Source organism: Cyprinus carpio, chromosome B23 (genome assembly GCF_018340385.1).
Source record: "Cyprinus carpio isolate SPL01 chromosome B23, ASM1834038v1, whole genome shotgun sequence".
NCBI classification, from domain to species: domain Eukaryota; kingdom Metazoa; phylum Chordata; class Actinopteri; order Cypriniformes; family Cyprinidae; genus Cyprinus; species Cyprinus carpio.
The window spans coordinates 18,309,929-18,337,318 of NC_056619.1; the positions used below are offsets into that span (position 1 = coordinate 18,309,929).

Genomic DNA, 27,390 nt, shown 5'->3' on the forward strand with positions numbered 1-27,390 from the left:
ACTTCCTCTGAAACATCTGCTGTGAGGAAACACATTGCCAAAAAATGATTGGCAGAGATTCGGTTGTTAGTTGAGGTCTGTTCACTGTCTAATGAGAGCTCCATGAAGAGAGAGCAAGCAGAGAATAATGCACGTTTTGGCAAGTGTATCAAATATTCTGTGTGTGTGTGTTTTGTCAATTATATGACTGTATAATATGAGTTTGGGCTTGCATATGCAAAACAACATCACATGACCTCAGCATGCTCAACTATCCAGAGGACACCATACAAAATTATAGATATTTAGTTCAAAAACCAGAAAACAAAAGAGTAAAACTCTGGATCCAGCACCCATGCTGTTTGGTGAGCATGTATATGTGTGTATGAGTGGAGATAAATCAAAGCGCGCTCTCACACACACACAAACACACATACACAGCGGGGCCTTGCCAGGGCGCGGAAAAGCAGAAAAGGGCCCTGCAGTCTACCTGTGATGGCAGTGGTTCCCAGCATGGGGGAAGATTAATGCCGGCACTCTGGAGCAGAGCAAACATCCCGAGCTTAATAAGGTACAAACAATTGCTTCCATTTTGTTTGCTATCAAGGGAAAACTAAACTCGGGCTGCTGAGGTGTATTTTTTCATTCTCAAATGAGGACTAGAAAAAGTTGGAGCCGACTTGGGGACTTGCCGAGCGTGTGCAACAACTACTAAACCGGCGGGCTTCTTTTCTTAAGTGTGGCCATTATTTGCACCCCAATGATCTCAAAGCGAGTTGATGGGTTTGTGTGTGCTATGGTGCATGGACAAACGGCCTCACCTCCACTCCTTGTACTTTGAGCTTCATGTGATCCTCCCGCGTGGTCTTCCCATCTTTCCTTTTTTTCCAGCAGTAGCCGTCCTTTCTGTACTTCACCTTCTTCCTATTGTAGAGGATCATCGACCCATTCTGTGGCCTAGATCCAGAAGTGAGGGAAAAGGAAAGAGAAGGGGTGGATGGAAGGAAGAAAGAAAGAAGATGGGGTTGGGTGGGAAGGGAGAGGAAGAAAAATTTTAGTGCTGTGGGACTCATTCGGCAGAAGTAAAAAGAAGGCTGACTCAAGGCAGAGAGAGAGAGAGAAGCAGCGGTGCACCAGTGTATACCAGTGTCACACACTTGTACACACACACCTCACTTGTATATGGGTGTTCATGGCCTTGCAGAGTTATAAGAGAAGGCTTGAAGTTGCCATGAAATGGAATTTGAAGCCCATATTACCTCAGTAATGTGACTTGCAGTTCTGCTTCATGAATTTACATATCCCTTGCAGAATCTGCAATATGTTTAGCATTTTTTAAACAAGATGAATCATACATATGCTTTTCAGGATATACTTAACACATAACTTCTACACTATCGTTTGAAAGTTTGGACCCACCAATGATTATTATTATTATTTTTTATCTACAAGGGTAAATTGATCAAAAGTGAGTTCTACAATAGTGACATTATAGACTTTTATAATATATATTTTAAACAAATGAAATTTCATTTCAGGAGACCTTCAAACCTTCATTTATCAAAGAATCCAAAAATATTGAGCAGCACAACTGTTTTCAGCATTGATAATAATAAGAAATGTGTCTTGAGAACCACATCAGCATATTAGAATAATAAATGACTTCTTACTGACCCCACATTTTGGATGGTAGTTTTATGTTTTATTAAAAAAAAGAATACTCAACATCTTACCATTTCTACAATTTAGCTTTTTTTAAGATTATTGTATTTCCAAGAAAAAAAAAGAATATTTATCCCAATTCATGGGTCATTAAAAATGGGCTGAAGGTCAAGTGCACCCTCGAGAGCATCTATATGTAACCCAGTGCACCGTTACATTGCGATTTTCTATCAATTTCAAAATGTTGAATACATTAAAGATTTTAATGCTTTAGTTCTTAATATATGTTCCTGGTCTTACTGTGCATGATTATTAAATGTGTGTAAAACCTGGTTTACACTGATTAATAGTCTGCAAGGCCTTACTGCATTAAGATGAAAGTGAAAAAAAAAGTTTCGCTATATAAAAAAACAAAACAAAAAAAAAAACATCTAGCAATGAATCCTTCGTTGAGATCAGAAACAAGTGTATTAAGAAAATGCTGTTACCAGTAGCCAAATAGCTATTTAGCATCTTTTATAACCCAGTTGTATCGTATGAAGCCTTTCTAAATCGTGTTCAAATAGGGTCAATTTTCTATTCATGTCAACTTTAAATATACTAAAACTTGGCTTTGTTTGTCAAGGGAGAGAGAGAAATAAATATATTTCATATAGACCTACGACCAGCAGCGCCTCACTGATGCAAATGAGCAGTGGAGCACGTCCTATGGGGAAAACATGTGCGAGAACATCCTCAACTTTCCATTCATAATTCATTCTCACTTTACCATCCCACTGCCCTCTGGTTGATAATGATACCGTGTACGAATCTGAAGAGCTCCCAGCTCGCTTCTCTTTATGACAGTACACATGTTTCCCAACAACTAATAACTGCAGAGCGAGAAGGCATCGCAAGAATACACATTCACACTCGACCGTGGGTTCACACACACACACACACACACACACACAGATGTTTAGGGAATGCTAGTTAATTGAGAGGGTGAAGGCGCACGCATTAAGGTGCATCTATGGCTGGCAGAGTCTGGCTGGGTCCCAGGAGGCTGCAGTTTTGTTGCATGCGAGTTGGGAGTGTGGGAGTTCAGGCGCTTCAGCAAAGTCTCAGCCGTGAAACCAGCTGCTGTTAGCGTCTGTTAGCCAGCCATCACTTCAGCCCAGCATGGCAGCAAACATATTATACTTCTATCTCACACACACTCATACTCCCCACGTACCAAAACAGCCCAGCCTCTCTGGAAACGGCAAGTCATTGTCTGCCTGCATTGTCTTGTTTATTTTATCATTTCTTTCTGGTGCAGATTTATTTATAATACTGCATACATCAGTTTGCAGCTCAGCTCATGGGGCGTCTTGTTTATCTTGCAATTGCTCATCAATCATTTCCGGGGACGAGTCTCAGGGGCTGATGGGGCCCCTCTCTCCCCGCACTGTGGCCCCTGACAGCACCTTTTAATTAGAGATGCCAGTCAAAATCTGTCATGCACAATCCTCTCTCGTTCTCCCTCAACCGATTTGTCAAGTGCCATGGGTAGTTGCTACGTCTGTTTGCCCATCTCGCTTTCATTCCCGCTTTTTATAAAACCCCAATTTGTCATGTGCTGACCTTAACACTAATTAATTCTGCTTCTAATCCCATCTCCTATCTCTCTCTCTTTGTTTCCCATTCTATCATGTCATCTTCATCCTGATGCTGCTTTCATTCAACTCGCTGGGCTCTTCTGTGTGAATGTCATTCTGAAAGACTTCCTGCTGCACCGCATTCATTCTCTCTCTTTTTTGGCTCCTTGGTGAGCCTGGGACCATGTCGGCACTGTTTAAGCCATTAATCTGCTCACTGTGATGCCTGCTGTGGGATTGAACTTGAGATACAAGGATAGGAAGTGGAATAGAAGACACTGGAAGGAAGAGTTACAATAACCCTAATCATATTTCCACCACATCATTCCAAAAACAAAAACATACATTACCATATAGCACAGTTATATTTTGTCCTCTTATTTACAGGAAGAGTCCTTTTATTTTGTCTACGTTATTACAAATTGTTCATCTATGTGCACATGGCTGGTTAGCATGGCTCCCAGTAGCCCGTGCTGGTAGATTTTGTAATTACATCATCCTGTTCTAAAAAAGGAATTGTTTATTTTTTTTAGTGAAAGAAAGAAAATATATGTGTAACAGTGTATTGGATCTGGGCAGCTCTTAAAGTGATAGTAGTCACATTAATCAAACAACAAAAGAGAGAAAATCTCTCCCTGTTCTTGACTAAATAACTTTTGTAACTTTAATAAGAAGAATACAGGTATTTCATTTACACAGTGAAGAATATGTTTAATACATTTGATTACTTTATATAGCATATATATAGCACTCTTTATTTATTTGTTCTACAGTAGTTTTTTGTCCTATTGCTTGGAATTAGTTTCTTATTCTTACTTAATCGCTGACTGTGATATTAACACTGGTGACAAGAATTATGAAATTTTTATAGTAATCAAATTTTTTTTTATAGCATAGAGACCTTAAAGTAAAAACAATTATATCTTCATACATATTGTTACTGTTTAATAAAATTAGGTGATATTAGATTTGGTTATATTGCCCACCCCTAGTGATTAGTCACAACTCATGTTTTTCAAATAGTGTCGAAGGGATGAATGGGAATGCTAATGGATATTTAAACTTCTGCTTTGCAGTATTACAAATTAATGTCAGTAAAAAGCGATGAACAAATCAGAAAAGTCTGGAGTGGGATATGCATATTTTGAGTGTTTAGTTGTAACGTGGGAAAACAATGCTTAACTGTATAGTAACTAGGGACAGGCCTGTGCATAAAAATGTCTTTAAACCCCAAATTTGTGAATTTTTTAATTCAAAAACACATTCTCTTCCTATGCATGTTTACTTATTGTTTACTGATACCACGGTCAACCTAAACGTACCTACAGAGTGAAAAATAAAACAACAAACAATAACATCTTATAATGGATCCTTGCCTTACACAAGGATGAGTAAAGATTCATGAGCTGAAAATTCACAGGGCTCAGGGCCATCTCTAGCTTGGAAAAAACTTGTGGAATTGGGGTGAAGCTTGTAGGTCAAAGGTCTCTGTACCTTACTTATCAGTGGTGAGCACAAGTTATCCGATGTTGCTTTTATCCACTCAAAGACCTTCCTAATGCACCACATTTTTTAATTTGAGGGAGTTAAAGGAGTGCATGGCCATCTTCTGGGGTGTAAGGCAGACTGCTGGTCCAGCCTGTGAGACTTCTGTCTCACTCTCTTTGTACATAAGCCATTCAATTATATTTATCAGAATATATGTTATATGTTGCAGGGAAATGCCAACTACTCTGCTATCAAAACACCATGACAGGAGTCCATGTGCCTCAGAGGCCTAAATGTGACAGATTAATATGGAAATGCAGAAGGCCTTTATTCAGAACAACTTACGGTGAATCAGCCTCAACAGGTTAGCTTAGAGAATAATCAGCTTTGGCCTTCAATCTGCACATGGGCTCATTCAGAACCTCAAGAGATCCTTCATTTACCAAAGCTAATTTCATCCACGTATTTATTTTACAGCGGACATGTACATTTTTCTCATTATATTCCAAATGAGTTTGTCCAAATTAAATAAATGCAGGAAAAAGAACAGTGTGAAAACAATTTAACCATAGAGTAAACTCTTACATTTTGTAAAAATAAAATGTAACCTATCCACAGACAGTGCTGCTCAGAAAAATTTCCTTTGGCAGTATGTAGGAACTTTCTTGACTATACTGTACAAAGGCTCTAAAATTAGTATATGAACAACTTAAAAATATATGAATTGCACTAAAAAATTCTGAGAAATGGATTCCACTTGGTTTATTTTCTGTCTAAACTCAGAACAGTGTATCTATTGTTTCATCATTTTAAACTCCAAAACTTGTTTTTGTGAAATGTTTGGCTTGAAAAGTGTGCTTGTGCTACAGTATCTTGGTGTAAAATAAATGCCACTTGGCTTGATATTTTCTTCTCTAATGCAATAACATTCATACACTTTTAACTGTCCAAAAACGTTTAGAGACCGCTGTATAGCTCTGAGCGTGATGCATCCAAAAGTGAAGCATCTGAATTATAATTGCTGTAACTCCTGCTAAAGAAAAGTCATCAAAACGCATTAGAGAGGGTGAAATGTTTGGCTGGGTGACCTAGTGCTACTAAAGCAGCAGACCAGGCAGCTCCTCTAAAGTGCTACAATTCCCTTGGAAAGAAGAGGCTGTTTGATTAATGCAACACTTGTTGTTTTTCTCTGCTCTCAACCTGTGAGTATATGTGTGTGTGAGCGAGAGAGAAAGCGAGTGAGCTTTTGAAGATCAGGGAGGTAAGCAGGCTGAAGCCAAGCTCCACAGGAGGGAGTGAGCATGTGCTGTCATCAATTACCCATCAGGCTTTCAGACACCACTTCTAACGGCCAGCTACCACCAACTGACATTTATACAAACATGGACACCGATACTCACACACAGAGTCATTCATGCAAAAACATAATGTGCACCATAAGACCTGATATAAAATAAATAGTGATGCATGCCTTGATACTCACAGGTGCTTACTCACAAAACAATACACACACACACACACACACACACACACACACACACACACACACACGGATACCCTGAGAGAAACCACACACACTAACCAGAACAGATGCACACACACACACACACACACACACACACACACACAGCCTGTCAATCTCTACTGAATCAGCATTAGGCATAACATACCCCCAAGTCACACTGACAGCCTCAGGAAGAGTGATGCATCACAACCTTCAACACACACACACACACACACACACACACACACACACACAGTCAAGCATGGATAAGGGGCTTTCTAGAAGATACTATTCTACTTTCTTTGCGATACCATGTGCTGGTGCTAGAGGTCTGGGACCTGGGTGTAGGTCAGTTTTGCTATATGCAGTATAACTTCTGGTTTGAGTTTATATTGAAAAAAAAAATGCATTCAATGTAAAGCATGTGCAAACCTATTCAATTTTTGAATTATGACTTTTCAGGTGGTTTTCTTAAATAAATGATTATAGGAGATCTTGAGCGTTGAATCAAAAGTCTAAACTATCTTATAGACATTTCAAACAAAACACTAGGGGCCCTATCATACACCTGGTGGAATGCATCACCATTCGTCGGGCGTACCAACTGTTTTCCCCATGGTTAAACTAGCAAAAGTAGATTTGGACACGCCCTAAGTGCACCTGTGCCATGCGTTTTAGGCTATGTGCTTAGATCATTAAAACAGGGCCCTAGGGTTTGTAATACACTGTATATAATATAAAACATACAATCTAAAACATAATAGAAATGATATATACTGTTTTCAGCACTGATAATACGAAATGTTTCTTGAGCACCAAATCAGCATGTTAGAATGATTTCTGAAGAATAATGTGACTATGAACTGAAGTAATCACTGCCAAAAACTCAGCTCTGCCAAATAAGAATTGTATGTAAAATACATAATATATATATATATTTTAAACAGTTTTTCCTGTTTTTTCCTTTAAATTATATGTATATATATATATATATATATATATATATATATATATATATATATATATATATATATATATATATATATGATCAAATAAATCACTTTCACATCAAGAAACACTAGAACAGGAACTGTACAGCTTGTTTATGAAATTTGGCCACATTCACAGCTACTTTCCCTCAAAATCACACCAAGGAATACTGGGAAGGCAATGTTACACAATAAAGGTTAAGTCTGACCTCTCTGGCAGGTGAGTTTAAAAAGTCTACCTTTCTTTCTTTCATATCTGATTGCCTGTAAACCAACGCTCGTCCCTTCCTGCACAAAACAGATGTTCTAGTCATGGTTATCACAATGGGAAAAATGCAAAGACAATTCAAAAAGAAAAAAAATAAATTACAATGATTCACACAATGTCTCGCCACTTCTAAGAGATGGCCGAGGGAGTTCAGGGAAGTCACTAATGATGTGATGTCTGATATTCAGACCTGAGAAAGACGCACAGATACAGACAGATAGAGGGAGACTGCAATGGTAAAAAGCGGATTCCAAAGTAAAAATGCTAATCACTTTCTCCACAGGGAAAATGATTTTCAACAATAATCTATACATTTCTGAGGTCAGATTCACAAGTTTGTATACTGATGAAGTCAGTCTAATTTTAACTTTCAGGCAATTAATGAATATGAAATACACTACTGTGGTGGGAGCACAATAGAGTCACCAACCAGAAATGTTTTTAATTTTTATGCATTAAAAGAGAGCCAAAATAAAAGTTCATAAGCAAACCTCACTCAAAGTCAGTAAGATTTTTTTTTTTTAAAAGAAAATTATACTTTTTTTTTAATCAAGGATGCATTAAATTGGTCAAAAGTGAAATTAAAAAAAATAAAAAATGCTTTCCTTTTGAAATCTCTATACATCAAAGAGTCCTATATACATATATAATAATATTATGTAACTATATAATATTTGTAACTATTATTTTATTTATTTACATTTTATTTTAATGTATATGCTAAAAATCTAAAGTTTAAAAATCTACAGTGTAGTATTTATATCTGTCCTATTCTCTGATTTTTATAATTTTGCTTCAAATCATATTTTAATGCTGTTTATTAGTCAATTATTGATTAATTGTTTATTTAAAATCTGCAATAAGGAAATGAATGGGAAATATCCATCTAGATCCAAGGCCACTAAAAATGTATCCAGTCACTGTTGCGCTCGATTGGTGATAGGACTACACGGTACTCCGTTCAGTAGTGCACGGTGTTAGCGAGCAGGCCTGCTGGGCTGTTCTCTCTGTTGAGGAATGACACTGCTGTAGCCAGCTTTAATTAAAGCTTTTGAAGAGCAGGCAGGCGTGCATGAATAAATCACAGAATAGGCTGGCATCAAAGCGTTGGTCGATGTGGCTCGGGAAGCTGTGTCTGTGTGGGGTGGGCGCTACATTGGCCTCATTCTTCAAACTTGCCTCTCTCACCCTGTCCAGCACCTCCCACTGGGAACCAAATTCATTTCTCTCAACTGTTTCACAAAATGCTCTCCGAGTACTCTTGATCTCAGAGGACCAGCGACGTTAAAGTGGGACATGAGTACAAATATGTGTTTATGTGTAGCGGGTTACACATTTTATGTAATATCAAAATTAATCTAGAAATTTGGGCTTCTCAAGTCAACATATTTTTTGCTTTGTTTCTATTTCACTAATTGCTGATTGGAAAAAAGTGGTGTTTCCAAAAAAAAAAAAAAAAAAATTCCATCCTGCTAAATTTCCATACAAGCCATGAGACAATACATAGCATTACTTGTAACACATAACTTCTTTATAATTAATCACCCTAAATTAATATGTTAAACTGACAGCCCTAAACCTTATTTCTTCTTATTATACTGTATTACTGACCCCAAAATGCACTGCACATTCTTCGTGTTATTTGTTAATTTTAATGAACTGCGACTGCGTTTTTTGGTTTTAGTGCTTATAGCTAGTGGGATTTTTGTAAATGAGATCTATCTGCTCCTCTCTTCTGCTCGAAGCATGCTGTTTTCTGTCTGATTTCCTGCAGCCGGTACTTATTATGACATTTGGTGAAGAGGATACTTTGTACTATCAATAAAACATGGGTGTGCGGGAATTGCTTACTGCCTAATTTTGTGTAGCAGCTCGCAAATATCTAAACCCTCCAGAGCTTCTTCTGCGCTCCTACTAAGAATAGCCTTGCAATTAAATCTAAAACTGCCACGGCAGTGGAAACCTCACAGAACTGGAATAGACTAGAATTTTACCAACGTTTCTGTGGTGCTGATTTGATTATTCATAAGACTGCTTAGTAATGAGCAAAATACACATTCACATAGGCCTTTATGCTCCATGTTCATTCTCTGCTGCTTTTCTGGTGGACATGTTATAGATTAGCACCAAATGCACAATTACCAAGATTTTCTCCAGGAATTAAAGCGGTCTGTGAGTCACTGTGCCAGCTGCCTATCCTCAAATGACATCAGGGATGTCATTAGTGGAACTAGAGTGTTTTTTTTTTTTTTTTTCATTTCCAGATCTGTATTTCCAGAAGGAAATACCAATGCTTACACACCAGCAACAGAATGGCATTAAAGTTTAAAGTAAATAGTTTCCTGCAGGACGTGACAATGAACACAACATGATCTTGTCATTGCAATGTAGTTAAAGTCTGTGTGAACTAGATGTTGCTGCAGACTTTATTTCAGTGTAGTGACGTATTTCCAGCTGAAACGGAATATTGAGTAGAGGGTGTGGTTTGATTTTTGCACTCCTCCTCTCTGTCTCTCACTCATAGCAACCTATATTTGGAGGGGTTTGTTTAAGGATATTCTGCCCAAGCCGTCAAACTGATGTCATTAGAGAAGGAACGCCATTCCAGAGTGGAAGCAAATGTTCAGATTTTGATTAAATATTACCAAGACAAACAATTTTTTTCAGCGGATTAACTTGCATGGATCAATTGTTTACATCAAGACTAGCAATGTGCGCTAATAAAGTAATAAACTAATAAAGTCAATTTTGATTTCATGCGGACTTTAGAAAGGTTGTTAAAAATTATTAAACAGATACAATCACCATCTTCCTTTATAAGCCTACCTTAAGCGTTTTCTATGGGGGAGAAAAAGCTTAACACGCAAGGGATTGGGTTCATATTCTGGGCTTTTCTGCTTTATTAATAGTAATAATATTAATAAGGTTATTTGCCTAATAATTTTATCAGTATTTATTATTATCGAATTTGATCCTCCAATGTCACTGTTTTAAAACATTAAGCCACATTAAGCATTTTAGAATGCCTTGAACTATGCACTGACTGTATTGCTTTATACTTAAGTCCAAGTTCAAAATAAAACTTTATGAACCGCTCCATTGTGAACATACAGAGCTGTATGAACCACTGCAAGCTGTAAAGTAAACAGGAAGAGTTTGTCCGAACTCAACTGGTTTTGCGAGAGAACGCAAAAGTTTTGAGAGAACAAAAGTTTTGCGAGGGAACGCAAAAGTTTTGTGAGAAAATGCAAAACATTTGAAAAATATTTTTTCCTCCCACCCCAAATTTTTTCCACCACCATGTCCCAATAGGGGCTACATTGTATTTGAATGTTGAAGATTCCAATAATATCTTGGCTCAAGAGAAAGTTTTCAAAGTATTTTTTAAAGTAGAAAGTTTACAAACACAAAAAAACAGGACACCAGGAAGAAAATTGGATGAAAGCAAAAGAAAAAATAACAGGGTGAAAAAGGCAAAATAAGCAGAAAAAAGAAGTTGAACAAAAAGAAGATGAAGAAAACTAAGAAGAAGTGGGTTGAACAAGTGCACAAAGACAAAAAAGAAGAAAAAGAAAATGAAGAAAGAGATGACAAAAAGGAAGAATTAGTACAATCTGGAAAAGAACCACAAAATGAAGAAGATAAAAACTATAGGAGAAAAAAAAACTGGAAAAAAGAGGAAGAAGCAATAGAAGAAGCTAAATTAAAAGAAGTAAAGTAAAGCTTTATTGCTAGGTATGTTTACACATACGAAGAATTTGTTTTCGTGACAGAAGCTTCCACAGTGCAACAGAATGACAGTGACAGGACAAAAACACAGATAATAAAAGAATAAAAATAGAACAAGTAAGAGATGGAACTCAACAGGAGACGTAGAAGTATTGCAATGACTGGAGAAATTCCAGTGTCTCAGACATTCTCAACATTACTGATGACAGAACAGACAGTTTGAGAGAATTAAGTGTTTCATACGTACTCGAGACTTATGATAGATCACCTGGGCATGGCCTTCACTCACCCACCTAGAGGTGTGTCCATTCCACACTGCTGACCAGAGCCATCGATCCCTCACCCTACACATTCAGACAGCTAACTATTGATGGCCTTATGATTCAACTGTAATACAATGCTGCATGAAAAGTGTGGTAACGAAAGAAAGAAAGAAAGAAAGAAAGAAGTTGCCGGCTAGTTTCAGATGCATATAGCTCAAGTGAGTGTAGTAGTCTATAAGAGACTGTATGATATGGTGCATTTCTGTCTGGGGTCTAAGGTCATCTAGAGAAGCTTCAGATGAGTTGTATCTCTGTCTGGCTCGTACAGCAAATCAAAGAGTCTATCTCACCTTTCACCTATCAATCACGCCCTTCTGCACGCCCCACAAGAGATGCACACTTAATTGGAGATCAGAGATCAGCGCTCAGTCAGTGGTGTCTCAGAATTCACTTGTGCACAAACAAACAGACACACATACACACTCATGAGAACACCATGGGATTGTTCTATATAAGAACAAAAGCCGTTTTTTCAAGGATGAACTGATATAAGTCGCTGTGAGATCTACAGTGAGAGAAAGGAAGAGACATAAACCTAGTGATTTATCAACAAACTACACAGAGCATGCAACAACTGTCTTCACTGTAAAAGCATAAAATAATAATTATTACAATTACGGATTCTTGATGCCTTCATGACTATTTCTACTTAATTTTCAATGCTTTTTTTTGGATATTGCTTAATTAATAGCACTTTGTTACAGCAATGGCGTATTCAATGTCAGTTACACATTCTGAGTTCTAAGTTCATCTGTGCATTTGCTTTACTATGCAAATATACATGTATTATGTTTAAGTTGTGTATATAGCTTGTATTATATTAATCTCAAATAAATAAATTTATATTTAATTAATGGTATACCCCAGTTGAAATGTTTGGTGTCAGTAAGATGTATTTATATATTTAGAAATTAATATTTTTAGTCAGATTTATTATTCCTTACCAAAAGCACCAATCAAACTTTTAGACTGTTGTTTTCCCAAAAATATTAAGCAGTACAATTGTTTTTAACATTGATAATAGCAAGAAAAGTTTTTATAAGATCAATAAAAGAGGCTATTTTTCCAAGAAAACTAAAAAATAGAACAGACCTCAAACTTTTAAATGGTAGTGTGTGTGTGTGTGTGTGTGTGTGTTAGGGCTGGGCGATATATCTAACTATATAATCATGCGCATCTAGTCAGTAAAGCCGGTTCCCTGATTAGCGCTAAATCGCCATCACCTGCTTTCAAATGGAGCGGCATTTAATAGACAGAGCCGTAGATCACTGACAAGCTACGCAATATCGCGTTGATTATCGAAGGCGATACATCTGCGATAATGAACGCGATATAGCGTAGCTTGTCAGTGATCTACGGCTCTGTCTATTAAATGCCACTCCATTTGAAAGCAGGTGATGGCGATTTAGCGCTAATCAGGGAACCGGCTTTACTGACTAGATGCGCATGATCATATCGTTAGATATATCGCCCAGCCCTAGTGCGTTTTTGTGTGTTTGTTTGTGTGTGTGTGTGTGTTTCTGTGTGTAGGGAACCGGCTTTACTGACTAGATTATATATATATATATATATATATATATATATATATATATATATATATATAGTGCAATTTATACATGATTAGCATATTCAGCTGTTTTGTATCAATATCATATATCTTAAGATTTTGTTATATTTTCATCATATTGTTTACTTATTGCCATGATGCATTTTTAATCTGCTACTGTGAAAAACAAAAATCTACATTTTGTCAGCAATTACATCCACAAAATGAAAGAAAGCAAGGTAAGCAAATACTGAAATAGTATTCCAAACACTTATTGCTCCTCTGTACTTTCCTGTAACACATCACTACATTTGAGACAAGAACAGTCACACCCTCAGTCACCCCAGAGTGTTCTCTAACCAAACTCATAAGAGAGAACAAAAACATCACTCCAGACATGTGACTGAAGAAACTTTGCACATATATCTCATCGCCTGCACCCTCTAACTTTCAACGGATGAGTTGAAAAAACTGAGAAGCCCTCAACTTTGAATCTTAGGTCTGCTTGGTGGAGAAGAATCACACAGGCAGTGGGCTCCCTACTGGAGCTGCACGGAGATGCCCCCCAGATTGTTAAAGTGATAGATCACCGAAAAACAAAAAATTCTGTTATCATTTACTCAACTTCACAAAAAGTTTTAATAATGTACCAGTGGCTCTTTTGCATGCAATTACTGCATAATTAAATGGGTTTGAAGCTTTAAGCTTCAAAAACAACAAAATCTTTCATAGGCTTCTGATGACTTACAGCATACACGTTTTATTAATTATGTTATTATTACTAAGTGTAATAATTAATAATAATTTCGCTAAGTGAAATCAGAAATGTTGCCTTGGTTATGAACTGTAATAAAATAGGTTTAAGGTCAATTACTAAAAATACTAAACATGAAAGAAAAATAAAGCTATAAAGAATTATTATTATTATAATTATTAAAAACACAAAATTACTAAAACAAACTAAATGTAAAATGAAAACAACAAAAATAAAAGCAAATAAAAAATAAATATTATAATAGTATATAAATAATACAAAAAAATATCCTTTTTTTCAAGAAGAAGAAGAAAAAGTTCTACAGGTTTGGAACAACGATAGGGTAAGTAAATAGAGAAATATATTTAATTTTGGGTGAACTATCCCTTTAAATAAAACAACATGTAAGCTGGAAGAGAAAAAGCCAGCATACGTGAGCGAGAAACAAGGATATGCCCTGCGTCAGAAGCACCAGCTCAGCAGTTGGACGGCCTTATACAGCCTTTGGTCTTGGCATCTTCACCTCTGGCCTGGGAGTGAGAAAGGTTGGCTTCCTCCAGCCTGGGCTGAAGTCTCAGCCCTGAAAACTGAGCAGCTGAATGATGGAAATTGCCTGCTTTTGGATGAAATCACGGGCTGTGGAATTAAACATCGTTCCTTGACATTTAGCCCTGCGCTCCACACGCCATCAAGCGCCTTCACTGAGGCATTGTGGGAATGCCAATTCTCGCTCCTGCCACGAATTAGTTTAGTGCAATAGATGTGTGTGCATGTCTGTCAGTAGTGCAATGCACAGTTTAAGGGGGAAACCTGTCACTCACTTGTCTCCGGAGGGAGAACAGATGAGAACGGGAGATTGAGAGAAGGAAAGAGTCGACTAATGAGGCTGAGTAGAGAGCAAAGAGAATGCTGTTCCCATTGTCATGTAGAGGGAAGGTAGTGAAAGTGACAAAGGGGGCCAGACACTTTAAGACTGTCATTAAACTTTCCCCTGGCTGCATTTTATGACTGCCTTTGTGTGTCGGAGGAGAGGGGCATCGTAAAGTAATGCTTTTGTCTGGTTGCAATCGATTTATTTCCTTCGTTAGGGCCGTGACATTGCCTGCTTATGATGTCCTCATGCACACTGTAATTATACAACTGTTCCCGGTTTATTGACAGAACTTTGTTATTTTAATTAGGCTTTATTGGTCGCAAGAGCAAGCAACAGTTTGATCGGGGATGACAGTGATGATCAATGGATATATTTTGTGAAACAATGAGAACCGGTTATGAACCTGAATGGCTGTGAGGGGCAGAACACAGCATTAAAGGGATAGTCCACTCAAAAATTAAAATTCTGTTTCTGTTCCTATTGACTTTCATTATATTTTTGACCATGCAATGGAAGTAATTTGGAACAGAACCTGTTTGGTTACCATACAGGTTTGGAATGACACAAGGGTGTGGGAATAATGACAGAATTTTCATTTTTGGGTGCACTGTCGCTTTAACACTCAGTGTTTATTCACAAAAGGCCCCTGGGACTCCTGGTCATAATAACGGTGTGTTTGTTTGTGTGTTTGTTAGTGGTATTGCAAGGAGGTTTCGCACTGCTGTGTGAAGGTGACCTCCAGGGGGGAAGAGGCCACCTGCTTGCTGGGACGGGGTGACAGCGGCCCACCTGTCCTGACGGCAAGCCACAGAACCCCCATCTGCCCCCCGCAGGACGTCTTCTCCCCCAGGGCTCACTGACCGCCACTGTCAGCCACTCCAGCAGGCCGGCCGCCTGTCCTCCACCTGACGCCCAGTAGAGCGAGGAGCAGCGGGACTCACGATGCGCTGGTTGGCAGAAACCTTGTCCCCACATTGCCTTGAACTCTCTGAGCCTTTAAGCACACAGTAATGATGAGTCACGCATAAGGTAGGAGCTAAGGTTTGATGGAGCGGTCTGAGCATACGCACCATGGTTGGAGGTTTGTCTGTGGGCAGCTGTCAGATACAGCTCTGCAGGTGTCTGGTGTAGCTATTTCTCTTCTTTTAATAAAAATGGAGCAAACTTCACTGCAGTCAAACTGGATTGCTATTTTCCCCAGTATTTCTTCATCTCATGCCCTTTTGGCTCATGCACACAAAGCACATGTGCTGCTGCCATCTTGACCTCTCTGTCTCATTGTGGGTCTCTATGCCTGTTCTCTCCCTCTTTTGGCTTCTTTGCCTGCATTTTACAGTCTGTCAAGTTTTTTTCTAGTCAGAAACAAGAAACACCACCCCTCCAACATTATAATCCGTTAGTCTATCTATGAATGCTAATCAGCATTGTTGGCACATAAAGCTGATGAATAATGGAAAAAAAAAATGGATTAAATGTTGGCACATTAAACTAGTGAATAATGGATAAAACGTTGTGTTAAGCGTTCCTATTGAAAAACCACTGTGGAGAAAAAAAAAACATAAACAGTATTCATTCAGCTTTTTATCACAGAATTGTTGAATAGTTAAACTTTGTTATTGACGAAAACAATGAAAACCTGTGTTCTTCCAGTTTCCAGTTGTTCGTGGAACAATGATAAAAGTGACATGCTTCAATAAAGAAAATTAAACTGTCAAAAGTCCTATTTTTAGCAGTTATGGTAAGGAAAGATGATCTGATTTTTTTTTTTTTTGGTAAAAGAATGAATGAATGAATGAATGAATGACCTCCACTGGAGAGAGACACATACCATCCACCTCAGCAAAAGAGAGGGAGGAAGGAAGAGACAAGAAAGTGGAAGGCAGACAGAGAGAGACTGGAGCAGAAAGCACTTCATCACACATATTAGGGAAAATGTGCAATGTTTTTGTCTTAATCTGCTAAATCACTATGTATAAACAAGTCTAACATTCAAATATTGACCTTCACTAATTTATCCCTGGCACTGCTGCACGCTGATCCCTATAACACAGTTTTTCTGTAATCAATCAGGCTGGGCTCAGGCTTGATTCTGCTGTTGGCTGTGGAGGGAATGATTGGCTGTCTGAAGCCCTAGTCTAGAGGTTCTCAACTGAGGGTCATGACCTTAAAAAAGGAAGACATTTAAAAACTAAAACAGTCAATTATTCCTACTCAACTTATTAATTTTGCATATTGTTGGGCCTACCATAGTAATTTGAACAAGTTTGTATAATAATTTTACAAATTGTTACAAAATGTTGTATTTTTTTTTTTTTGTATAATTTCATACAATAAACAATTTAGTTTTTTTGTTGGCCCAAATTTTATGTTAAAATGTTTATTTTGGTCCTAAAAGCAAAGAAAATTGAGAAAACCACAGCCATACCATCCCCTTTTCTTTCCACTGTTCTGTATGATTGGCTGTTGAATCTGTGTGAACCAGTGTTAGCCTGGCTGGCTCTTTCTAAAAGACATGATGATATCTTTACCCATGCAGCAAAGACGTCACAGGGAGAAGCTGATTAACTGCTCCAGTGCCCAGGAAGCTCAACTTTAGCAAAGCTCTTTCAGGGATCTGAGAAATGAGAAGTTAACCCCTGAGAAAGTGGTTTCTCTATCTTCTCTGAGAATACGACTATGCTTCTTCAAGAACCTTAGAATTCAGAGCTGATCTTGATTTGCTGTAACTGCCAGTATCTATGTCTTCAGTACCAAGGGTGAATTACACGAAAAACCTGATTTCTACATTTTCTGATGAATTTATGAGCAGCTTTTCTGTGTAAAACCACATCGTCTCAAAGTAAAGAAGGTTATGGGTGTTTGCCTGGTTATTATTTTGCAGTTACTAAAGTGTTCTGAGTGTTGTCTATCACATTGCTATGTGGTTACAATTGCAGGTTTTAACTAGAAAAGCAAAGTTTGGCAAATATCTATGGAATTTTGCTTGTGTTTTCTATGGACTTTGCTCAAAGCCCAAATCCTATGAACAACAATAGTAATTGTGATGCTTGCCTACATCATATGTACAACAGCAATTTCAGTGAACGATTGTAATGATACTGAGCTACTAGCACTCTTCATAGAAATGCTCATTGCTCTGAGGACTCTACAGGTGGCCCATCTTTGTCCAGAGGAACAGAATGAAAGCAAAGCGATAAAGAAAGAAACGGGGAGTCAAGTGCAGGGCCTTTGGGATGGAGCTGTCCCCTCCGGACTGCTTGAATGGCAGGCTGCACTCAGTCCTCCCCATGCTGCTCCATTTGTTAGGATATACTCAGATTTTCCATCCGAGTCCCCAGAGCAGCAGAGATCTAAAAGAGCTTGGCCTGTTCAAGTTAGCATAGTGCTTTTGCCACTATTGACCACCCTTGGCCCTCAGACCCTCCACAAAGGCAGGCCCAACACCACATCAGCACCTTTCACTCAAAGCCATTTCTTACACAGGGACGATGAGGGGTCCTCTCTAGAGGCCAACCATGTTCTTTGTGGCAGTCTACTGCTGTTATTTTCCTGTCCACTGTGAATTGTTTCAGCGTTCTTCCTGTTTGCAATATTAATGACCGATTTGCATGAGTTTAGCCACTGTACTTATTGTCTGCAGTGTATTCAGCTGTTGTTTTAGTGAGGGATGAATACTGTGACATCACACTCTTAGTTTCTCTGCTCTACAGTACTGGAGAGCAACTAACTACAAGTAGAAACGCTGCTACCTAATCAGCATTTTTCTGTAGCATGACCAAATACAGTTTTTAACATATGAATTGAGGGAATGAAACTTGCATGAAACTGATGAAACTTGAAACTAAACTTTCTATCTCACCCTGACTCTGATTCACTAATTTGGATGTTTCATGTAAATTATTTTTTTTTTAAAGTCTCTTATGATCCCCAATCCTGCTGTTATTTAATCAAAAATGCATTAAAAACAGTAATATTGTGAAATATTATTACAATTACATTCATATATAAGGTCCTTCAGTATTATCAGCAGCTTACGCATTGCTCTGTAACTAATTACCCTCCTCCTTCCCCAGCTACTCCTCTCATCCAGTCAGGATTCCGGCTTCTGATTCTCCTTTAAATCAGACTAATTTCTAAAATGTGTACATTGAATTATTGAACATTAATGATCTGTAATACATCTATGTTGGTTCTGCTTTGTTTATCCTAGGGATTATTGATGCTCTCCCTGCTCTTATGATTGCTAGGCTGCGATGGATGCACAGGAGAATCTTGCCCAGAACAGAACCATACCGCCAATCCGAACTGTATGATAATTGTCAATCATCTTTGAAGATAGTGGTCCTGACAGATATAAACACACACACACATAAACACTAAGAAATGAATACATTTATTTATCAAAGAATCATTAAAAGTATTATGATTTCCACAAAAATATTAACTGTTCTCAAGACTGATAAGAACCATTATTAATATCTGACCACCAATAATAATTCAGCACCAAATGAGCAAATTAGAATGATTTCTAAAGAACCATGTGACACTGAAGACTGGAGTAATGGCTACTAACTGTAATACAATTAGTACTACTAATAATAATTTTAACAGTAGTTTTAATCAAATAAATGCAGCCTTGGTATCTTAATTATTCCAAACCTTTATGTAGCTTTGTTGCTAGCTGATTAGCTTGTGCAGCTGCCTACATGGCTCTTCCTGTATTGTACTGCAAGTAGAGAATTTTGACAGTGGTGAAACAGTATAACTGTCCCTTCCATGTCAAAGTATAAGATTGTTTTTAGGTGCCAGAATGAACAGGAATTAAAAGGAAACAAGTTAGGAGTAATGGTGAGGTGCAGAGACAAAGTTAGCCGTTAGAGCTATTGGAGCTCCAATGGGGAGTTGAGCAGACCTGATCTCATTACTGTCAGACACACTTTGTCCCTTTAGGGTGCAGGTGACCCCCCCGTCACCGTACTCATGGTGCGTATGGACTGGGCTAATCATTTAGTTTTAATTACCAGGATATTCGCTCTCATCCTTTCTCTCTCACCCATCAGCCCCTGCCTGGCTTGGCCTCTGCCAAGGTCCAGCTCATTTTATTCTAATTGCCTGCGCCCTCAGCTGAGACTGATTTGCCTCATTGTCCTCATCCTTTCTCCATATTTTATCCTCCCTCTGTCGCTTTCCTACCCTTCCTCCATCTCCGGTATCTGTCAGTCTCTACCCCTTCACCTCGCGTTGTCTTCGCTCTTTCTCTTCTCTGGCCTCCTGTCTCTGTCTAGCACTCTCGTCGTTTGCTGTCATTGTGATTGTGCCTGTGTTTCCAATTTTCTTTGCTCTCCCTCCTCCGCTGACCCTTCATTCCAGCGGACAGAACAAATAGCCTCCACGCTGCCTGACCACAAAAGCGCGACGGCTGACTGGCGTGCTTCGCACACAATGATGTGAGAAAGAAAGGCAGTCTGGTTCTATTAGGTAAACCTGACGCGTTAAGCCAGAGGCTTGTTTGAACCGGTCACGTACAGCGACAAAAAAAGGCTGCACAAAGGCACTGAGAGACTCAGGACGCTGTGGAGGAAAGCCTGTCAGGCCTGAAAGCCAGTCACTGATGGCACTAATGTTATCAGCACACACCTGCATCCATCCCAACAATCACTTAAATGGCAGAGCTTAAAATCATCCATCACACTCCAATGCAGGCTGAGGTTGGCAGATCAAGACCTGTTTAATGTATGATTTCTCTGAACGTCTGGCTCTAGCTGGTCCCATAACCACATGCTAAGAAGTTCAGCCAAGGGGTCAAGTTTTGGTTGGTTACAATGACCCTGTGTGCCCCTGCTGGTAAAATATCTATAAATACTGTACTTTGATCAAATTCTCCCATGTTTAAAAATTACAGTTGTTTTGAAATTTACAGCATATCCCTAAACTTTGTAAATTAACAAGGAGTGCCATTACAACCTACCCCACAACCAGTAACAGTAGAGTGAGTTGTTATAGTATTAATAATGAAAATAAGTTTCAGTTTTATATGAATGTTTTATTCAAATTTAATAATAAAAATATATTTGATACTACCCCCCATTAACACACCCCCCCGCCCCGCCCGCAGTTTTTCAAGAACTTTAATTAAAAAATTACAAAAATAAATAAATAGATAATAATAATAAAAAATAAATTAAAATCACCACTACCAGAGTGAGTTGCAAAAATTAGTATGTAACACTATTAGTAAATCAGTTAAAATTTTGTATCATCATTAAATATTTCATATAACATTTAAAAATTTTAATTATTATTATTATTATATTATATTAATAATAATTATGGCTCCTCTTGCTACTCCAACTCATTTTAAACATTTTAATCAGAAAATGTAAAAACAAAATAAATAGATGAAACAATTGTGGAAAAAAATCTTTAAAATCTTTTGGGAAAATTATTGAACAAATTCATGGACTATGCACACCCCATATAGTACACACACACACACACACACACACACACACATTTTTAGTGATGTTTTGAGTAAATGTTATATATTAAATTAAACAAACAAATCTGCACATTATGCATTATGATGCCCATGTCATGATTTAACATGCATTAACCTGACTGAAAATCTAATTTTAAACGTGAAGGGAACGTAGTGATATAACCACCTTGGTCTCCCTAATATAATTCCCCATTCAAAAGCATTTGGCTATTCAATAGCAGTTCTTTCTAAATTTTTTGCTTGCAAATAATATACTGCTAATATTTCATCATAGTATACAGCAGTTGCAGTTTTAGAAGTGTCCAATTTTGTCTTGATAGACTCTTAAAAGCATGAAATGCACTTGGATTTTCCCGTCTTATCAATAGCCTTGTATTATTATTAAATCCATTAGAAGAACTTTTAGTGCTACTGATGAAAGACAACTGCTGTTGATATAGAGAAGTGGTAGATTTGGCCGGTCGAGCGTCTGAGTGCTTTCTTCGGTTTGATTAGCACTGATTATAAATGAAATGCTAACTGGAGTGTGACTGAAAGGTCAGCATGGGGCAAAAGACCAAGTTCTCATCATCACCCTTTGTTTGACCATTCCACTAACCAAACAACACTTCAAGAAATGTTAAAATAGCACTCTGCACTTATTATTTACCACTGACAGAAAAGTACTACATATGGTGTGACACTGAATACCTCTCAAGAGAGATGAATATAATAATAATATCATCAACCTTCTCTACAAATAACTGCCTCTTCTGGTCATCAAGCTTGTGGCATTTACAAGATCTACTGTAGATAGTCCAGCAAGAGAGATCCAGGTCAAAATTCATCTTTGAAATATTTCTCCTCCTCCTAATCAACAGCGCGATACATTTTCATTACACCTGAGCATAACTCTTCAAATAAAGCACAGAAGCAGAAACTAATTAGTTTTTAATTTATTGACTAATGACTTCAGCCATCGCAGCCTCCTGCAAATGTTCCAACAGTCCTTGTGCAAGTGCTATATTTAGCTTCGCCTTGGATTCATAACCAAAATAATTCATCATCACAAGCAGATTAAACTGAAGCGTATAGACCATAACCACAGCAATTTATAACATTTTGTATCCGTTGATTCCCCCCCCCAAGCAAATTCCCCTTTACAACTGTTCTTCCAGATTCCAGATAAATATCCCCCTTTTATCAAGTAGATGCACTTTCCTTTTTGCTGTTTAATCATTAATATTCAAACTAAACACACATGATATAAAATATGCTCACTGCATAATATCATGGCTGCATGTGAAGCCGCTGGACCTCATCAATCAGAGTTCAAGGTTCACGCGTCTCTGCTCAGTTCGAGACGCAGCCCAATGCTCTTTCCATGTAGTATGTGGCAGAAGACAGCTCATAGGTTTCTATGTTTTATAGTCTGAGCTGTGCTTTGGACCTGAGGGACACTCTCAACACTACTTTTCTCTCCCTGAGGGAGTAAATTTTTTTCATCTTTTTCATACATCTCATCATTTTTCAGCCTCTTTGCAGTGGCTTCCAGCACCCAGTAGCCTGCATCTTACCTTCTAGTTTTAGGACAAATGCTGTTGGGAGACATTATGAATCATCTTTATGAATAAAGGTCAGCTATTTTGACCTCGGAAGGTCACATATCGTTATCTATAGATGCGTTTTGAGATCTGATGAAGAAGCTGAAACATTTACTATACTGCTCTAGAACTCAAACTTTCTACTGAGTTTGATTTGAGTCCCTCATACAATGGCAAGGCACACAAAAGCATTCTGGGATGGGACAGCATCCCTGACCAGGAACAGCTCAGTCCCAGTGGTGTCCAAGGGAATGTGAGACAGTGATGAATTAAGCAAACTCATCTAAGCTTCCAGCACCCAGTAGCCTGCATCTTACCTTCTAGTTTTAGGACAAATGCTGTTGGGAGACATTATGAATCATCTTTATGAATAAAGGTCAGCTATTTTGACCTCGGAAGGTCACATATCGTTATCTATAGATGCGTTTTGAGATCTGATGAAGAAGCTGAAACATTTACTATACTGCTCTAGAACTCAAACTTTCTACTGAGTTTGATTTGAGTCCCTCATACAATGGCAAGGCACACAAAAAGCATTCTGGGATGGGACAGCATCCCTGACCAGGAACAGCTCAGTCCCAGTGGTGTCCAAGGGAATGTGAGACAGTGATGAATTAAGCAAACTCATCTAAGCTCTTCTCTACTGGCAGGACAAAAAAGCCAAGTTGGCTTTATTCTATAAATTTTCTGTTGCTTTTTCTTTTCTTTTCGGCCCCTTTTCTTTCTCTGTCTCTATCTGTGTTTTTTTTTGCTCTCTGTCGTTACTCGCTCTCTCTTTCTCTCTCTGTTGGCAGAACTCACAGCCTGATCAATAGACTCCAGCTAGTCTATGCTGAGTAGCTGAGAGAGCCCCTCCTTTGTGACCCAAAATAAGGACATAAGGAATAAAACACACACCCGCTCACTTTCTCTCTCTTCCTTGCTGGTGACTTCGGTCCTTGTATACAAGAGCGGGGGAGATGATGGACCGCTGCCAGACACAGAGTATCAAAGCTGGAAAAGGGCCGTACTGTGAGAAGGATGTAACAACATAACAGAACACACTAGTCACATTCAGACCACCACAATGAAATGCCCCCACGCCCGGCTTGTTCTCCTCCTCTCGCTATCCATCTTTCTCTTTTACTTTGACTTTGATGTCATGGAGGTCACTATCGATTTCATCTTTTGGCTCTGAAACAGTAAACAACATAAAACCACAGTTAAACATCCCCAATGAGAGATTCCGAGGCAGGCTTCAGAAACAAACATTTATCGTGAAGAAAGAGACGATCCTCTTTGGTCATTAACAAACCATTTGGTTCAGGCAAATGCCACGCCAGATTTTTAAAGAGTTTATCACTAATAAATTTCTTAGGCATTAAAAATCTGACTATTATGAAGGACACAATGAAAGTCAGTGCCTTCTCCCTTTCTTCACATTTTCTTATGTTCCGTGAGTGTGTAGTGAACTGCATCTTTAAAAAATACTGCACTGATAATGGCACCATAAAACAGATCATTTTACAGCTAGGTGATCTCAGTCTTGAATGCACTTGAAAACCATTTTCAAGTGACATAAAGTTTAACATAGCGCTACATCTGCCGAGCCAATGGCTTCCATACTACATGGAGCTGACTATTTAATTATGGAGAGGGAATGAATGGAGATATAGAGCAGCCAGGTTTTGCCTATTCTCTATCATTCCGTCATACAAAGAGAGATCCAAATTGTCTGGTATGTAACACATAGAGTTGAAAGCTAAACTTGATTTGCAGAATGTGAGATGCTAAGGAATCATAAGTGGTTGCCAGGGTGTTTCTAAGCAATTACTAAGGCATTCAGGCCAAAAGACTTTGTAAATCCCATACAAAATACACACATTAGTGAATGTAGTGAACATACTGTATTCAAATTTGCTCTTATTCCTCATATAGCCAACTTTGTGACATTCATTATGCAGTGCATGAGTGGAATACTACAGAAAAATTTGAAAATTCTTCTGAAAAACTAAAAAATTGTTTTGCTTTCACTGAGCTCTGCCTCACTTTGGTTACTGTTGCAAACTCAGTCAAGCTTCACAGAATGTCGAGCTGGAAAATGAGACTTCTTAGAACAGTGTGATTTTTAGTAAAATGTGCTCATTAAGTGTTAAATGATTGGATTTTTTTCTGATGTGAGCTGGAATGCACTGTGACAGTGCAAAGCATTTTATCTGTATTTTTTTCTTGGAAAAAATGGAAATAGGGAACAATCATTCTGGGTACCTTGTGTCTCTTATAAGTCACCTGACAACCACAATGTAGCATATTTATATATAATTTCTTAGAAAGAAAAAGAAAATTGTTTAAAACTATCCAAACTTCCAGATTCACAAAAGACAAAAAAATAAAAAAATAAAAATGGATGGCAAGTCATTAAAGTAGGATTGGTCAGTAACTTAAAGGGATAGTTCACACAAAAATTACAATTTTGGCATCATTTACTGATCCTCGTGTTGTCCATACTAGTCAATGTTTAATTGCACCAACATTCTTCAAAATATCTTCTGTGTTCAGCAGAAGAAGGAAACTCATACTGGTTTGGAACAATGTTAGGGTGTGTAAATGATGACAGAATTCACATTTTTCGGTGAACTATCCCTTTAAGACAGAACTTAGCAAAAGGTCAGATGGATTAAATTTTGGTCAGATTGCTTAGAACAGTGGTCTCCAACCCTGCTCCTGGATAGCTAACATCCTACAGATTTTAGCTCCAGCCCCACTCAAACACACCTGAACCAGCAAATCAAGGTGTTCAGGGCTACTTGATAATTACAGAAGGGTGTGTTGGAGCAGGGTTGGAACTGAAGTCTGCAAGACGGTAGATCTCCAGGAGCAGGGTTGGTGATCCCTGGCTTAGAAAATGAATAGCTTGTGTATCCTAAATAAGCCACATGATCTGATGATGATCATAGGCCAGCGTTTAATACTTAGGGTTTCTGTTTTGGTTCAAATACCAAACACCAAACATAAGCAAGCACCACCGAGGCAGATAAAGTGTTTGATCCTGAAAATCTGTTTCACTGAAGAAAATATATAGCTGCTATACTGTTGAATGTGTACGATCCATCTTAAAACTTGGCAAAATAAACACTTGCATCCTCTCTGTTTCCTGAATCAGTTCTCTCAGATGTTGAAGACTAGTGGGTCATAGTGACAGACTTTGGCCACATTGGGAATTCTCTGCCTGGGGGTTTTGTTGCCTTTTTTATAAAACAGCCATAAGAAAGAGACTCTCGAGGTTCCCCATAGCTGGTGCAGCCTTGCAAACCAATCATTTCAGGTGCAAACAGAAGTGCTATGCTAATGGAGTCTCATTTAGGGGGTATAGATTACTAATGCTCGTCTCTTCCCAGCCAACTTGATTTCAGAGCTAGCCACTTGAAAGCGCACAACATAAACTTAATAGATCAATGCATATAGAGCCCTGCAAATGGAGGGAAAGGCTTTGCTACTTTTAGTCACTAAATTATAATGTGCAGCTGGGAACATTTTGGTCATCAGACCTTTAGAAAGTGTCAAGTGATCTATGAGCAGTCAGGGACTTCTAGAGGGAAGGTATTCAATTGCTCAAAAAAAGCCGTACTGCCTACAGCGAACACACACATATACCAAATCCATTTCATGTCACCATTAACATGGAGGAAGGACTTTTTAAGCATTCTCAAATGCCACGGTGATGAATAAATGTCAGTCCATGCTTTGTTATGCTAAATCAATTAGCCACTGGAGGGAAAACGCCAAGCACAGCCCTGCAGTTAACTTCACTTACGGCCAATCTCTGAGCTATCTATCCACTTGGCTGAGATTTACATTTTAAGTCACCCAAATTTCTCCCAGAATTGGAAAATTGCCTTAATTAGCCAGCTAATTAGTTTAAGTATTGGCTTGCTGAGGCCCAAACATTCAATGTCAACAAGTCTGCGAAGTCGAGGGAAAGTGCAGAGAAAATACAAACTAACTGTGGCGATTTGGACAGCTCTCGGTAAACAGATCCGCTCTGGCCCTCTGCATGCTCCGCTATCCATCTCTCCATCTCTGGCGGAGTCAGGCGTCTTTTCAAACAAGCACCTCCTGTTGCGTCTGGCCCCTGCCTGCTGCTCAGAATGAGTGCAGCATGGCAGCTCTGACACCCTGATAGATAAGAGTTGCAGGAAGCATATGGGCCAAGAAGCTGGTTTTCCTCCGCATACTAAAGTATGGCGTACAGCTGCTTAATGGCTTGCATTGATCTGCAGCACGGGAAATTATTTCTCCATCCCAGATACGTGATTCACCTGCTTCCACCTTGCATCCTGTTGATGTGCTAGAGATGACGGGAGATGCCCAACCCATGCCCTCCTCCAGCTGTGCTCCAGATGTGTCGAGGAGAGGAGGGAGTCCGGTACCTGGCCCATGCTGAGCGGATTCTGGGACAGAGAGGGGGCAGTGTGGTACAGTGAACACTTCCAATGAACCCCGGGGACTCAGGCTCCCAGTGGTAAAGAGCAATAGAAAAATTTTTTATGATTTCCATAAAAATAAAAACTGTTTTCAACATTGATAATAATAA

The 27,390-nt window shown here is 38.5% G+C and overlaps 1 protein-coding gene across 1 annotated transcript in view; it reads right to left on the bottom strand.

Moving 5' to 3' along the window:
- LOC109088857 (calmodulin-binding transcription activator 1-like) overlaps positions 1 to 27,390 on the bottom strand; it is a 263,636-nt gene that overhangs the window by 134,086 nt on the left and 102,160 nt on the right. Inside the window, exon 3 of the mRNA XM_042750524.1 lies at positions 801 to 936. Within this exon, the coding sequence (XP_042606458.1) occupies positions 801 to 920 (120 nt within the window). The 5' untranslated portion in view covers positions 921 to 936. The remainder of the gene's footprint in view (positions 1 to 800; positions 937 to 27,390) is intronic.